The sequence below is a fragment of the Sebastes fasciatus genome, chromosome 17, assembly GCF_043250625.1.
Source record: "Sebastes fasciatus isolate fSebFas1 chromosome 17, fSebFas1.pri, whole genome shotgun sequence".
NCBI classification, from domain to species: Eukaryota; Metazoa; Chordata; class Actinopteri; order Perciformes; family Sebastidae; genus Sebastes; species Sebastes fasciatus.
In genome coordinates this window covers 7025852-7042826 of record NC_133811.1, presented here as the reverse complement: position 1 = coordinate 7042826, position 16975 = coordinate 7025852, and the positions used below count along the sequence as shown (strand labels likewise).

At 39.7% G+C, this 16975-nt stretch overlaps 1 protein-coding gene across 2 annotated transcripts in view; it reads right to left on the bottom strand.

Annotated features, from left to right (window-relative positions):
* Positions 1-4324: 4324 nt before the first annotated feature.
* slc66a2 (solute carrier family 66 member 2) overlaps positions 4325-16975 on the bottom strand; it is a 37452-nt gene continuing 24801 nt past the window's right edge. For both annotated transcript variants that reach the window (XM_074612596.1, XM_074612597.1), the window contains one exon: positions 4325-8363. In XM_074612596.1, the coding sequence (XP_074468697.1) occupies positions 8153-8363 (211 nt within the window). In that variant the 3' untranslated portion in view covers positions 4325-8152. The remainder of the gene's footprint in view (positions 8364-16975) is intronic.

Sequence of the window (16975 nt, the reverse complement as noted above, 5' to 3'; positions counted from 1 at the left end):
GCCAAATTCCGGTCACATGACCGGAGCACAGCCAATAGGAACGCTCTCTCGATAAAATGACCTGTGATTGGTCAAAGTCTCCCGTCACGGGCTAGATTTTTTAAAACACTGAAAACAGAGCCATGAGGAGGTGCAGAAGTCAAGTTATCTCTCAGAACACTTGAATTACAATATACTGAAAGGTTATTATTGAAGTTTTGCCCAATGATGCCAAAAATGTACTGCCTACTGCCACTTTACTGCACAGGACACGAGCAGCGATCTCCTGGATGAAAGCCTTGTGTTGTTGGACCCATCCACCTCAACCTTTCGCTGGCTGCTTATAATGTAACATTATAACTGCATCTTATTGCTGTTTTTTTTCCTGTCTTTTTGCCCAATCCTCTCACAATTCGGGTAGGTTTTTATGTGTCATTATAGTAAGAGATAGATATTATCAGTGATAACGTAGTATCCTTGATACTAAAACTGGAATGTGCTGGACCACGGACCAAAAGCAAATACTATTGCATTGTATTTTATTGCATTGTTAAGATGCAAAATGGTACTGGGATCCCAAGTTCCCTTATATTAATGCCTTTTGTCTGTGGGCCACTGTTTTTTCTGACCTCACTTGTGCCAAACCAACTTCCTGCACAAAGAAACAAATGAAACATAATTAATATTAATAATTAACATATTCAAAGATCTTTTTTACTTCACAAAAATATAACGGCATAAACAGCGATTTTATGTTGTGTTTTTTTTTTTTTTTTAAATGAATTTTCTTTCTTTTTTATGCCAAATCAAACCTTATGGCAGGCCAACTTTGGGCAGCCCTGGCTTAGAGCTACTGTATCTGGTGGAGAGATGGATGTTGGTGCCAGTCCTCTTGTCACATATTGGGGTAAAGTGAAGCAGTGGACTAAACATTGAAATGAATTCTTTAATATAAATGAAACCAGTTAGAGAAGCACACTTACAGAGAGGTGTAATTACGGTTTGATTCTCTTCAAAGAGGCTGATTGACTGTTGCAGATATTATACATCCACCTACAGGCAGTGAAAACAACACTCCCCAAAGTCTAAAAACATGTCAGTTAATTAATCATTTAATACTAATATTTGCAGTCTTGCATGATTTCCTCATATAATTGCAAATAGAGCACTTCATTTTCTTTGACTTGAGTGCCTTGCACTTTGAAGTGACACATTAAAAAAACAATTCCCCAAATTATTGTCAAGTTGGAACCCATCAAAGCAGCAAAGTGCTCGAGAGTGCAAATTCGTTGTAAGGGCATGTTTAATCTGCCGACTCTGAATCGCAGTCACTGGATTAACTGAATCATTAAAATGCATTGAAATATTACACACAACACTTAAAACTATTACATCTACAATATTTAGTTTTTAAGTAATAAAAATATTGTTTTGATGAGCACATGGTGCGATGAGACATCATTTGAATAGAAAGCCAACTGAAATGGATCTGTGCTTTGCGTCATGAATCCATTGCCTGAGGAACAGCCTCTTTTGAAAAATGTAATAAAGATTATAATGAACACAGTCCCATGTGGAGATGCTTTGATTTAATTTATTATACACGAAGATGCTCTCAAATTTGCAAAAGAGTGCATGTTCTACTTCTGCACTTTGAACATCCTAAATTGGTTTATCTGCGGCTTGGTTCATGTTTTTTTTCCACATCCGTTATTAATAATAAATGAATTCTGTTTCCAGGAATGGTGTTGGCACAATGCACTGCAAATGTGATAAATACTGACAGCGCTTCATGAAGTGTTCAACAAAAGGAGCCTGTTGAATAGGTTCTCCTGTTCACATTTTAGCACTGCAAGGTCGAGCTAAACATCACGCTGCTAAAGGAAAAAAAATCTCCTTATTGCTGTGATCTTCAGCAGATCATTATAGACTACAGCACTTCAGAGGATGTTTTCAAAGGCACATGTGAATCACAAGTTAGTGAGAGAGTATTTTGATGGTTGTATCACAGGAGATATTAGTTCTGGTTCCAAGGTGATTTAATGACATTTTAATGACATAGGATACTATGACTTTTATAATGTCATTTCTATGACATACTAACCTATGACCGTTTAATTTCATTGTATATGACATACTATTCTATGATTTTATTAATGACGTAATATACTGACTTTTTAAATGACATTTTATATGACATACTATACTATAACCTTTTTTATTGACTTTTTTATGACATAATATACTATGACTTTTTAATGACATTTTAATGACACACTATAACTGTTTTAACATTTTTATGACGAACAATACCGTGAATCTTTTTCATTAAATTTTCGAGATACTATGCTATAACTTTTTTCATGACACTTTTCAAAATATGTCATGAAAAAAAGGTCATAGTATAGTTTGTCTAAAAATTTCACGAAAATATTCATGGAAAAAAGTAATGGGATAGTATGTCGAAAATATTCATGAAAAAAAGTCATAGTATAGTATGTCGAAAAATGTCATGAAAAAAAGTCATATTATAGTATGTCGAAAATATTCATGAAAAAAAGTCATAGTATAGTATGTTGAAAATGTTTATGAAAAAAAAGTCAGTATAGTATGTTGAAAAATTTCCGAAAAAAAAGTCATAAATATGTCAAAAATATTCCTGAAAAACAGTCATAGTATAGTATGTCGAAGATTTTCCTGAAAAAAAAGTCAGTATAGTATGTCGAAACATTTCCAAAAAAAGTCATAGTATAGTATGTCGAAGATTTTCATGAAAAAAAGACATTTTTCGACATACGATATGACTTTTTACGACATTTTATATGATATACTATACTATGACTTTTTTAAATGTTACTTTATATACCATATTATACAAAGACATTTTTAATGATGTTTTTATGACGTTAGGGAGAATTTCATACTACAATATTTTCACAACCCTGTTCACAGCTAACATACAGTATGTGTAGTATTTCCCCACTGTGTAGGAACCAGTCTTGGATGCTATGTAAGGGATAATGTACAGCCAGCCGGTCATTGTTGTGAAATACAACCCGACAGGGCGGTTTTATTTCACAACAATGACCCACTATCTGTATATTATCCCGTTATTACACGGCTACTTACTTAAGAAATCAATAATTTCGGTCTGCCAGAGTCAGTGATTAACCAATCAGAATGGAGTATTCAACAAAGCCGTGTAATAATACGGTATATCAGAGTTTAGGGTGATGTCAGCGGCTCTGTTCTGCTCTTTAATCTAATAAAGGAAAAAGGTTTACACTCCACAACGACAGCCAAACTCATTATCTGAGATAGCGTTACATTTGCCAAACACATTGGTCAGTCGTCATTGAAGTCTTTTAACTTGTAAGTGAAACATACTATTTGAAAACACAAACAGTAAAGCAAGCGTTCATCTAACTTTAGTGACACTTTTGAAAATCACACATTTAATCCATTGTTCATATAAAAATATGAATAAGTGCAGCTTTAAGAGTACACGCTCAAACAAATGCTCCAATGGAGCAGCTCACTCCAGGTGGCACTGCAGTCACTCATTTTAATGTAGAAAGTTCTTGCACGTAAATTTGATCTTAGAGAAATGCATCAATAAGAATATTCACCAACACTTCTTTGATGCAGCGATGCACATGGGAAGCCGTTTGACGTGACACCGTTAAATACGTGCACAGCACAAGGCACTGGAGGATTTGCAAATCAGTACCAGCATTTTACAGTATTTATCACGCAGGGAAGCTGTTGCACACCCACTCAAATTCCTGAGGCACTCAGCACAATTCAGAATCTTATTTTGAGGGTTGTGTTTAAGACCTTGAGTATAAATTAGAGATAAAGTTTAAACACATTTCTATCAGCGAGCGCCCATAATGGTTGACCGTTTAGTTCTGGAAGTGTTTTCTCTACATATGTATTGAAGATAAGACAGTAATGTGTTTGGTGCAGTTTTTTTTCTCCTTCATTTTTGTTTAGCAAATTAATAGTTTAACAATTTGCATGAAAAAAATGTAAATGCACAAATGTTATTCAAGCCTAATCTATGATATGGTCTTAGTTAATGGCACAGTGAAAAACTTTTCTACCCCTTCTCGGCTGCTTTTCTGTTATCTGTGTACTGCTTCCTGCCAGTAGAGAGCTTGATGTGAAAGCCATGCACATTACAATTGATGTGCTTATTATTTAGATGGCATATGCCCAAAGACGGACCACGGCTGGTCGGCTTATTCTTCCTTTGACAATTGATGTCTGCCAGAGCTGCATCGCTGATGGAGGGCAACAGTGGATGTCTGCACAACCGACACAAACAAAACATGACTCACGATTCTCTCTGTGTCCTCTTTATTGGGTGACAGTGCCACGTTAGATCCTCAACTATACTTGGTATTTAATCAAGTGTTGATGGATGTTGACACTAGTTATTGAGATTGGCAGTACAAAAGAAAAAAATTAAACAACAATGTAACATAGTAAAAATGGCATAAAACATACGGGTAAGTATATTTTTGGTACATTAACAAACTAGGTGTGGGTTTCACAGATAAGACGATGCACAACATGGCAGGTTCTATGGGGAAAATACCTTCACATGATAACATGAATGAACCAAATGGTACAAAACACAAAGTAAAAAAAGAAGTAAAATCAGAAACATGGATTGAAACAGTAAATAAACGCTGAGGGCATTTTGATCCTGTTGAGCACAACAAGAACCTCACACATTCTCCATACAACACAGTCACCCTCACCTGTCTGAATAATCACCAGGCATACATTATCTTACACTGGCATTTGAAGATTTATATAAAAAAAAGATAACAAATAGGGTGACTAAGCAGGTGTGAACACAAAAAGTGCACAACTAAGTAACCAAGGAGCCACCAAATATATATTTTTTGTATATTTATGGGCGAGGAAAGAACTATTTATAGAAAACTCCTGCCACGTCCCCTTGGAATAAAGGGGAAGTTTCTATTTCTTGAGGCTTACAAGAGGAGGACAGAATCAGGTCTGCTCTGGTACACAGTTCAGTGAAGGGCTGACAGTCCTGACACCTCCTGGTTCGGCATTTCTCCCCTCCCCAGAGAAAGATTACGAAGCAACAACAATAACACACAAAATCTTCTGTGTGTGTGTGTGTGTGTGTGTGTGTGTTATGTGGCTGCTTCTCCTTCTCGACAGGAAATTAATTTCTTGCGACAAAATGGTGATGAGTACAACCTGCCCAAAGCGGCACCACAACAGTGATGTGGAGTCATGAGTAGGGATATCAGGGGATCTTATTGGATTTGCAATATAACTAATAAACCGGCCAGTCAGTGTTACCCGCAGCCAACATGATGGGAAGTGAAGATGGGATCTTGCTGAATGTATTCAGAAGGATCAGTCTGTAAAAAATTAATTTCTCTAAAAAGGATAAATTGGCTGGAATTTCTATTGGCAATAATAACCACTCTACTCACCAAAAATCATTTCTGAGATTGTCTGATCTTTGTAGCGATGTCGCTGCGTTCCCAGATCTCAGAAATTAATTTAGTGTGTATAATGTTATTCTTACAGATAGGAGTGATGGCAACAATTGCAAAAAAAATGCCGTATCTACGCCATGTTATTCAGAATGTAACTTCTAATCTCATAACTCAGTAAGAACTCCCAACACGTCCTCATCCCAACTCGTCACATACCGCTGCTTTGTCACGCCCCTTGGCGTCATTTTATTTTCGGCATCGAAACCACTAGTTAGGTTTAGAAAAGAACTACATGGTTGGACGTTTGAAAGCTCCAAAGCAGGTAAGGTTTGTTTACTAGCAGAGGTCTGTACGGATCACAATGCTAACAAGACAGAAACGTGCTGCCTTGATCATCTTGATCAACGTCAGAAAAAAAAAAGAGGTGCTGGCGTTTATGGACTCGCAGGTGGCTATAAGACGTGTATGGCAGAGAGAATTGGAGGTAAGCTAGCTATGTTTTACTATATCTATAGCTAGTACATTGTTATCTTGATAGCTACGCACTGATTACTGTAAAAACAAAAGTAGAAAAAAGGCACTGATGTTCGGGAAATCGGCTCGTGGCTCTGCTTCTTTTTGTGCGAGAGCCTGTGGACGACCGACCAAAATTTCAGACGTCAGAAATTCATCCGACTGTCCGACGACCGGTCGGTATGAGTTTTCTCTTTAAACTACGTCACAGTCACTCCCGGCGCTCTTTATCTGAGCGTTTACTGTTGCCGCGGATGGATTTACATTGTAGTTAATGGAAAGCCCGGTGTGTCTCATACTGGTGCTAAAGGGTACCATGTGTGGCGGTATCACATGCCGACGGCCGTGACAAAGCATCGGTATTTGACGCCCTGGGTATGAGAACGGGCTGGAACTCCAGTCCTTTCTGTTATTTACTCCAGTCTTTCTCTCTTTTCCTCTTGTCCCAGAAGTGGATTCATAAACCCACAGGATAAGCCAGATTTTGCTCAAATTTACACATTTTCAACCCAGGATGACTCATCCTTGCTTCCCTTCGCCCTGCCAATAACACATTCTCGCCCACTTGTGTTAATGACTTTGCATGCAATTGTGCTTTGTCTTAAAGGAGAACTATGCCCATTTTTAAAATTCATACATGTTCTTTCTATGGTCCAAGGCAGTCCAAAAAAATATTAGTAAATATGAGCAACTCTCTCTAAAAACTAGAGTGAGAAAACTCAAAGTCATAGGGTATAAAGTGTGGAGCTGCTTCATAGACAATGAATAGTGAGAGTGTTATAGATGACACTGAGAGCACCCAGAGGAATGATCTGAGTATTTGGGAACATTTTCTGTTTCACAACTCACAAGCTCATTTGGGTAAAAAAACATTCTGTCCACAAAATCAGTCCCTCATTCATCGCCTGTGGATCAGCTCCAGACTTTATACCCTATGACATCACAAGTTTGAGACTCACTTTGCTGGTTTCTGGCTTTGAGAGGGAGTAGCTCATGTTCAAAAATATTCATTGAACTTTCCCTGGCCACGGAAACAACATATTGGAATTCTTAATTTGGGTGGATTTCCCCTTTAAATTTGCTTTGTGTTCAGTCTAAATGCACCTCAACTCTTTTGGGTTTTTTGGGAATTTGTGGAATGAAAATGATCAAAATTATATATAAAATATCAGCAACAGCTTCGGTACAAAAATCTTGGCATTGGCCTTTTGACAGCCTCCAGCCTGAACACTGGTTATGTTTTTTCCAACACCTCTTTGCTTCCAGTAACACTAAAGACAAAAAAACGCCCTTATGTCTTTAACAAAACTTGATTTTCTCATCATCCCATTACCATCAAGGCCACTAATGTTTATGATCATCTGTTTTTTTTAAAAGCCGATGCATTGCATCTTCAAGCCTTTAGGAGTTTTCTTCTTTTGGTAAAGTCTGATTGCCTCTAGTTTCTTACAATTTGATTCCTCCGTTATCCCACAACATTGAGCCTGTGTGTCACAGCACACGGCAAACATCTGTCCAACAAGTGGTAGACTGACCAGCATTTCTCCACTGTGTTGGAAAAAAAAAATAGCAAAATAACAAATGCAATCTTGTACATTCAGTGATGTTGTATATTAAGATTTTTTTTTGATTGATTCATACATTTTTGCTGGTAATGCGGCGAGCCTTGTTTGAACGTGTGTGTTTTAAGGCAGAGGGTCCATGCAACAATCATCAGCTAATGTGGACGACGAAAAGCTGGTCCACGTTTTCCTTGAGCACAGACCTCAGTGCATACATATGCAGTTATTTACTGTATATATATATTCATGTATGTGCATAATATTCTCCACATGCACAGATTGAATCGAGGGTATAGTCTGCATTCCGAGACGCGCGCATACTGCCGCACTGAGAAGAAGTCAGTAGGATAAATAAAACAAAAAATGTCTGTTTGTAACAAGTGTCCTTCAGATATCGCTGCAGACACCGACACCACCGGGCGTCTGTGTAAGTTCATGCCTTATTTATTGGTGTGCATGTGTCTTTATGTATACGTGAGGGTGAGGGTGAGCAGCCTGCATCGTCTCAAGGTGCTTTTGGTACTCGTGCGTGTTTACACATGTCCGCAGCGCCTCTGAAAGTGCTTCCTCACCGGTCTTGACATGTCCTCAGAGAGCTCGCAGGGGCTTTCAGAGGGCTTTGGCACTGGTGGTGTGGGAGACAGTGTGGGACACTGGTTTCTGTGGGTAGCGGCTGTAGTAGTAGACCTGGAACAGGATGGTGAAGTCCACGAAGACCTGCAGCAGGCCGCATGTCCAGAACTGCACAGGAGCCTGGGTGAGCAGGAAGTAGCCCGTTTTAAAGGTGTCGCCGCTGGTCCACATCAGCACCATCTTGATGCTGGGAGGAAAAGAGTAAGAGGAGAGATGATGAATAAACGAGAGGGGTGCAATTTTATTCAAACTTATTAACAACAGCTGTGGTGGTCAATCATGTAACGGCCGATCCAGAGCTGTACAACTCAGCCGTGAGGGAAGAAAAGAAGTTAAGATAGCAAAGCTCAACAACTGCTTCCAAATTCAGCCACCTGTTAACAACAGCAACAACAATGTCAAAGTCATTGTGAATCCACCAAAGTCAAGGTGAAACCAACTGCTGCAAATAAGAGTGAACGAATGAAAACACATTTTACTAATCTCCCCTTTAATGTATCTTAACAAGGATGCACATATACATAGCTAGATAACTAGCTAGGTTGGGTTGTGAGCTTGAGTTATTACTCAGCATCAAAGTGAAAAGGTAGTATTAAGCCTTGGGACACACCAGGAACGTCAGGAGCACATGGCGGCTGCGTGGCGTGGTGGCTGCGTGATACAGTTGTCGGGCGTTCACACCAGCTGCATTTCAGCTGCGTGTCAGCTGCGTATCTGCTGCGTTTCTGCTACTGCAGCTGCTGCTGTCAGCCCTTTCGTTCTACATAGAGTTTGCCTTTTAATGGCCATTTCATTTCATTATAAATATAATTTATATTTATTTTAGACAGAGAAAGGTTGAGAAACGTGCAGTAATTTGTAAATAATAGTAATAATCCACAATTAAAACTCCGTACTATATTCATTCATGGAGCTCTCCAAGTCACTGCATGTTCTAGAACACTGTTTGGCACATATTTCAGAAGAAAAGCCTCGTGTTAACAAATATAGGAATTCTGTCCATAGAAAAAAAACGCTTGAGGGCTTTTATTTTTAAATGAAAGCAGGAAGTGTTGATTTAAAAATAACTGCAACTACAAAGACCCCATTTACACCTGGCATTGAAGTATGTTTTGGGTGATCGGATTGCAATCAGATAGTGCTTGCCTCAAAGTCATGTTTGCTGGCCCCTCTCTCCCTAACTGTTTGGGGGCTGATGTGTCCGTGCATTACGCACTGCCTCTCCGGCAGTGCAAGCTGCAAAGCTGCAAGCCCATGCTTCATGCAATCTTCCTCTCAGCCCTTTCAGACAGAGCGATCAGATCTCAATTGGATCTCAATGTGGACACTGGAGACATGTATTAATACCAGTTGTAAATGTAATCAGGTTAAATCATATCTAGATGCAATCTGAATACGAGACACGTTTCAATGCCAGGTTTAAAGGGAGTCAGAGAAAGACTGTCTTTTTTCTCTACACAGAGCTGTGTGTCTTTTCTCTGAGGAGCATTTTTAGAATCAAAACACTGCAGAGATAACTGCCGCCGTTAACGCTGAGTCTTCCCAAGCTAACACTCCAACCCTGCTGGTGAGCTGGCCAGGTAGATAGCCTGTGTAAGTATTGTTAAGCTAAATAAAACCACTGGTTTAGTTACCGTGTGCACTGTGTTTGATTAGCCTCTAGTTCAGGGCTTCTCAAAGTCCCGACCAAGGGCCACATCCAGACCGAACGGCAAGTCAATTCGGACCCAGCCCACACCTCGTAGGGATTGGTACCAAAACCCGGTTTTTTTAAACAGGCACCAGTGATACATTTATATTTTTAATATATTTTTAAGTAAACATGTCTATAATTGAATAAAAATGAACTCCAACAATAAAATTATGACAATAAGAACAATACAGATTTTTTCTTTTCATAGTAGAGTTTCTAATAATTGTAGTTATTTCACAAATTATTGGATAATTTATATATTTACAGAATGTACTTATGTGACTCCATATATTTCCACCTGGTTTTGATCTACCTTTGCTCTGTCTAAATTCTATTCGGTTATAAAGCTCACATGTTAATGACAGCTGGAAAATAGGGGACAGAGAAATGCAATATCAGTTCAGTCAAGAAGGGAATAGCAAATTTGCCACAATAACAACCATGGGAAATTGAAATAATGAATCTTGTCAGGGTGCAGGCTTCTCATCAACTCTACGTCCTGTGGCACGTTTCTAACCATAAAACTCATAAGAACGTTCCCAGTACACGCTCATCTGGCAGTTCGTAGGGTACTCGTGGGACAATCCAGGGGATGAGTTACAGTAAAATAAAAGAGTCCATGTGATTTGAGGAGGCAGAGAGTTCCTTTGAGCGTAAGCTTTGTCCTCTCACTGACACTGGGAAGCACTGTGAACTCAACTAATGAGACTGAAAAAAGGAAGTCTAACGAGGGTAGAAGAAACATACAAAAAAGAACCAAGCCCCAGGGTACAAACACACAACTTTCTATACTCTCCAAAAAATAGACAAAGACAGTATACAACTGCACTGAGGGAATACATCCCATCTAAAAGTCCTTAAAGGCTCCATTACTGGTTATGGGTGTTTTAAACAACAGTTTATAACAGCATCAACACACCTCTACACTTCTGCAGAGCTTTTTTTCCCATACATTTTTTATGCTTGAGGCAGGGATACGTGTAGGCAATGCTGGCAACGAAAAGACTGAGCCAGCACTGTGTCTACAATGCACCCGTGTGCACAAATACACAAACACACACACTGGACTCTTCAGATGTGCTTCCTTAAGCAACCTGCCTACAATAATACCAACACATGCTGGAACATTTGAAATGCTTTCACTCAAGCGTGTCAGTTTGGTTGGTCAGCACTTATTTGAATAAGCTTTGTAGCTGAGTTTTGTTTTGTCACTGAGCCAAGTTTTACTTACATTTAAAGGGGTTGGTTTATCCCCAATGGTATCAAGATAATCCAATGTACAGTGTATTGGTTGGCAGAGTTACAGTAGTAAATAATCAATGACGTCTCTTTCTAGAATCGGTGTTCCCATTACTCTGGGATGGAAAATCCATTTCTTTGGAACTACCTTCTACCAAATAATACCTATAAAACTGTGCTGTTGTTGAAATGTTTCATGTAATCTTCCAATACTGTGAGCTCCTAAAATGAAATGAAATGAATCTCTATTGTACTGGAGTGTCGGTAGAAATCCCAGAGATGGATATCTCACTATAAAATAAAAAGTATATGGCCAAAAGTAATCAGACAACCATGTCCTTATATTTTTTTTATAAGTTTTATATGGTTTGGGGAAGCACACAATTATAGTTTGCTTCCAATTTTGTGGTAACAGGATGGCAAGACCATTTCTTCTTTTAACATGGGCAGCCTGGTCTCCTAAATTATGTTTTGAGGGAAACGTAATTTGTCATAGATTACATTTGTGTTTGACGCATCACAAATATGTTTGTAATTATAGTTTGCGGAAGTCCACGTATAGGGAGGAGGTCTGGTTGATGAATGGGTCAAACAAACACAGGACTTTCACCCAGGAGACCGCTGTTCATGTCCCGTGTGAAACTAGTCATGTTTTTTTACTAAACCAAACCAATTAATTTTGTTGCGTTATTTGTTTTGTTTTGTTTTGTTTCAATTTACAACATGAACCACGTGTTTAAAACTGCGACCGTAAACCGAAAGGAAAAATACGCCGACTGTGAGCCAGACCTTATCATCCGACATCAGTGCCCATACTCGCTAATACTCTCGCAGCTGAATCAACCATATTGCCAGGCAAAATGTCGATATTGGATGACTTTTCTTTTTTTACAACCCATGTTCACATTTTAAAAATCCTTGCTTGCAAAAAGATGAGCGCATGCCAAAAATCATGGTTATGGTAAATAAACTATGGTTATGGTAAGGTTAGAGTTGGGCAACTAAAAGAGGTTAGAGAAAGATTGTGGTTAAAATATTAATATTAATTGCACGTCTGTGATGGGATTCAGTTTCCTGGAAGTCAAACATGCTACACGCTCATCTACCAGCCCCAACCTCCACACCCTTACTTCTCACCTGGCTAGGCCGCACTGCTTCCTGCACTGGCACTGAACATTTGCATTGGGTGCAAATTGTGAGGTTGAAAATTGTCCAACCTCTGAATGGGGGGAAAAAAACCTGCAGCCTGGTTCCAACATCTTATGGAAAGCCTTCCCAGAAGAGTGGAGAGATTAATGCTCATGCTTTTGAATTGAGATGTTCAATATCACACATGGGTGTAATTGTTTGCTTTGAAATTTGAGTGAACTAACCCTTTAAGCACAAGCATTTACAGATGAATGAAAAAGTAATTGAAAGATCCATCTAGTTCAATGCCCTTTTTTTCTCAACAGCTGTGTGATCAACAATTGACCGGAGGCTGATGTTCATGACACATTTCACCGCATCATGACAGCTATTCAATTGGATATTGCACTGATGTAACAAAGATCGATCACGGACTAATCTCATTAAAAGGGCCATAACCATTAATCCATGGTGGGGTCAAGTGTTGTCTGTAAATTCAGAACTGATTTTTTTGCCGCGTGTCCCCGACCCCCTGTGGATCCTCTGACGGAACATAAACAAGTCACGGAACAAAGCTTTGATTCCTGCGGCCGGTGAAACACGGTGGTATGACGATAAAGAAAACAGGATGAGTCTTTTGTGTTAGCAGATTCCCTGCTTTGCTGTAAGCCTCTTAACAGCTGTAAAGGATGGATGAGAGGTAATCTAGTGTCTCCCCCCCCAGCAGAGCGGAGTGTAACCCCAACTGTCTGTCTGTCTGTCAGCCTCGTCGGGGCAAAGCTTTTCAGCCAAATCTCCTCTTGCATTATTCATGCCTCCTGCGTCACCTCAGACCTTTTCATTTGTATGGCCAATTTGTGCAAACCTTGCTTGTTTTCCTCACTCTTTTTCTTACTTGTTACCGGCTGTTTTCCCTGCAGCATCTCTGAATGTCCCTTCCAGCTTCAATTTTCGCATACTTTTTCTTTTTTTTTCACAAGCCCACTCTCTACAGCACTTCTCTCTTTCTCCCTGTCCATTCATCTTCCCACCACCTCCTTCGCCTCTCTATACCTGTTTGCATTCGCCTCCCCCCCTGCCTACCGTCCTCGCACTCTTCTTTCTCTGTAAGGAGCTTGTTAGCTCTGTGGAAAGAGACCCTCCCTCCACACTCCTTCCTCCCCCTCTCCTTCCTCCCTCTCCTCCTCCCTGGTCCTCAGTGGCTGCTGTCTGAGTTGTGACGATGTGTATCTGCAGGTAATGATGAAAGAGGACGGATTCGTGTTTGATCAATTCCTCCGCCAGTTCCCTAATAAGAGGTAACGCGGGGAGGGCCGGGGGAACAGGGTGCGAACATGTCTGGCTACTTATTTATCACCTTCTCCGAGACGTACATAGAGGGAGGAAGAGAAAAAAAGCGTGCTGAGCTCTGGGCTGGTATGATGGCGGGAGAAAAGTAGAGCTGCACTGGGTCAGGCAATTTCTACAGCAGGCTGCAGATGCACTGTACTGTACTGTATAGCAACGCTGACTTTGTTTAATATTGCTTTGAATGCATAAAGAGTCATTGAGGGTTAAAGCACAGAAGGTATTTATTTTTAGCACTGGCAAAGAAGTATTTTGGAACAGTTTCAGGGGGAAAGAAAATGACTTGGAGAGGGTAATATTGACAGGGGAGAAGTAGAGCTGTATTGGGCAACACATTTTCTACAGTACAAGTGCTGAAGTTGGCTAAAGTTCTTAATTGACAACTTCTTACTTCTTACTTTTTTTGTAAATATAATATGTAAATAATGTAAATAACCAACGTGCAATTGTTAACAATATCTCAAGGTATTTTTCTTTGTCTTTATTAACTTATTTTCTTTTTCATTTAACTCTTTTCTTTCAAACTTATAAATTAACTTAAATAAAATTTTGAATTTCTATTTCATGTCTTCACCTTATCATTGTTTGTTAATGTGTTGATTTGTATAGGGGGAAAAAACAGTTTTAGGGAACACAGATATTAAACTTAACTTGCCAATCCATTGTAAATGTGCGCATTGCTTCATTTTGTTTATGAGTGTATACAGGAGAAATATGTTTTTTTTTTTTTTAGAGTTAGCATTCATACAGTTCAGAATGAGTGGGAGATATCCAATACATTATGCTAACCTAGCTAACATTATTTGGTCATTTGGTCTAATGTTTTTGGCTTAATATTTTGTATAATTTTAGCCATTTTATGTGTTATTTTAGTCATTTTAAAACAGCATTTTATCATGTGTGAACTCCTCACTCTAAATAGGTCATATATAGGTAAATAGGTCACCTGGTAGTTACTGGGTGTAAATATTTAAAGGTGCAGTGTGTGGGATGTGGCGCCAACTGGCGGTGAGGTTGCAGATTGCAACCAACTGAAACTTCTCCCGCGTGCCGAGCATGTAGGAGCACTACAACACAAAAACGTGAAAGTCTCTCTCTAGAGCAAGTGTTTGGTTTGTCCGTTCTGGGCTACTGTAGAAACATGGTGGCCGGCTACGTGGAGAGGACCCGCTCCGTATGTAGATGTAAACGGCTCATTCTAAGGTAACGAAAACAGCAACAATTCTTATTTTCAGATGATTATACACTAATGAAAACATAGTTATAAAAAAATATATTCCAATTATTTTCTTTTAATAACTCAGCTGTTTTGAATAAAGAGCTGAAGCCTATTTTGAACCAAAACCCACATTTGAGGGAGCCAAACATATTTGATGTATTAATACGTTTTTATATATGCAGTCATCTTACTTAACATACTTAATGAAGTCTGCAGTCTATGCTGTTACATTTCTTATCGCCTCTCTCCAGCGTTTATGTATTTTAGTGTATCTTTTAGGCTCCAGCTGTTGGCTTCCAAACTACTGAGCCACAGCAGTGAGCACATGATGGAGGTAAAGGAGAGTCCAGCACTGAATCATTATGCACTTACTAAAATACTTTAAAACTGGGTGGTATAACCGGGGGGACTTATATGGAGTTCAGAGGGAAAAAGTGTAGAATAAGAGGAACAAAGCTGCGTATCCCAAGATGAAAGCCTACACTGTTTTTAATACTAAAACTTTCTCTCTGTGATTCAACAGACGGTGCTCGTTTGCTGAGCCACGGCACAGCGACAGCAGCACAAAAAGGTAATTTTTTACACTAAAAAGACAGAAATGCTGGAAGATACTCACTTGATTTGTCTAAATCAGACTGCTGAAACCTCATATCAACTTCAACTGAACTTTAGAAAACGTTTTTTTCCACAGATAAGAAGCCCCCGTCTCTCAGTAAAAATTCAAAAGGTGACCTCTCTGGAGCCACGTTTTCTGCTAACCGTGTTAACCGGTTACTCTCAGCTGAATGCGTCGTGGTTGCTCTTAGTGACGGCGGCGGTGTCCTCATAAAAGCCTGCAATTTTTACTTGTATCAATTTTAGATATGGCTATATATATACTCATCTGTGTTTATTAACCATTCACATGAGTCACAAGCAACCACAGATGCATTCAGCTGAAAATCACCAGATAATACTATTAGAAGACAGTAAAGTCACTACGACCTGCCACTGCAGTAATTGCAGCGCCGCTAGAGCACATAAAGCGGTCGCCGGATTCGTCTACATCATCGGTATCGTAAATAATGTCCAATTAGTTTTGTGAGATAAACACATCGCATGCAAAATGCAGAGACGTTTCCCTGACAAAATCAAACTTCCATCGCCACATCTCACCGGGATTTTCACCCTGAAGGAACAGAAACAAATGGATTTGTTTTAATGTATCCCTTCTGGGTGAAATGAGCAGATGGAAGGAAGGAAGGGTTGGACAGATGATCTAAAGGTTCTCCAGCTGCAGGGAGCCAGAGATGCTCAGTTGTAAAGCCCTGCTGCACACAACAGCGGCAGCATGCGCCCGGACACAGGGGTGACGGCCCAGCAGCATCAGTAGTCAATACAGATCTATCCCAGCACGTGGCTGTATGTGTGTGTGTGTGTGTGTGTGTGTGTGGACAGCAGCCTGCAGTCTAAATAAGGCTCTGGCACTCTTATCTAGCATACTGGGATGCAGCTCAAGACCACAAGCCCTTATAAGGCTGCAGTTGGCTGTCTGGATGTCCCATCTCCCTGTTTAGTGTTTGTCTGTGAGTGTTGTGTTTTATTTGTTTTACGGTAGGCTGGTCAGTATCAGCACGAACCTCTGGCTCTCCAAGCTGGGGACCATCTAATAATAGCTGCCGCCTGAAAACTATTAATACAAAAACTTCCAAACCCTGTCAACCCCCACGCACTGAACGCACAAACACCTTTCATCTGGCTTAATGTCCCTCGTGAAATATATGTCTTCAAGTATTTAGAGTAGCACTTGGCTGAGATAGTATCACTTGGTTCCAAATCCAGTTTCAACTAGTTCAAACAATTAGAGACAATTTAAAAAAATCTAAAATTGAGCCATGATATCACAGCCAGCATTAGGGACACTTAGTGTTTTTTGTTGAATGTCTGCGTTTTCAATTTAAAGAATCATGACCCTTATCCTTTTTTAAGGCTGCGCTGTGCCTCTTTTCTCCATTTCTCGAGGGTTGGGATGAGCTGTAAAATGAGAGGCCTGTGTTGCCAGTGAGTGTATGTGAGCTGTTAGGGCTTGATAACTGCATCAGAGTGCAGCGTGATAACCACCGTACTGCAAAAAGGGCAGGGCCCTCGAGGTAGACGCACCAAACACAAGAGCCGGCTCGCTTTACTGCACAAA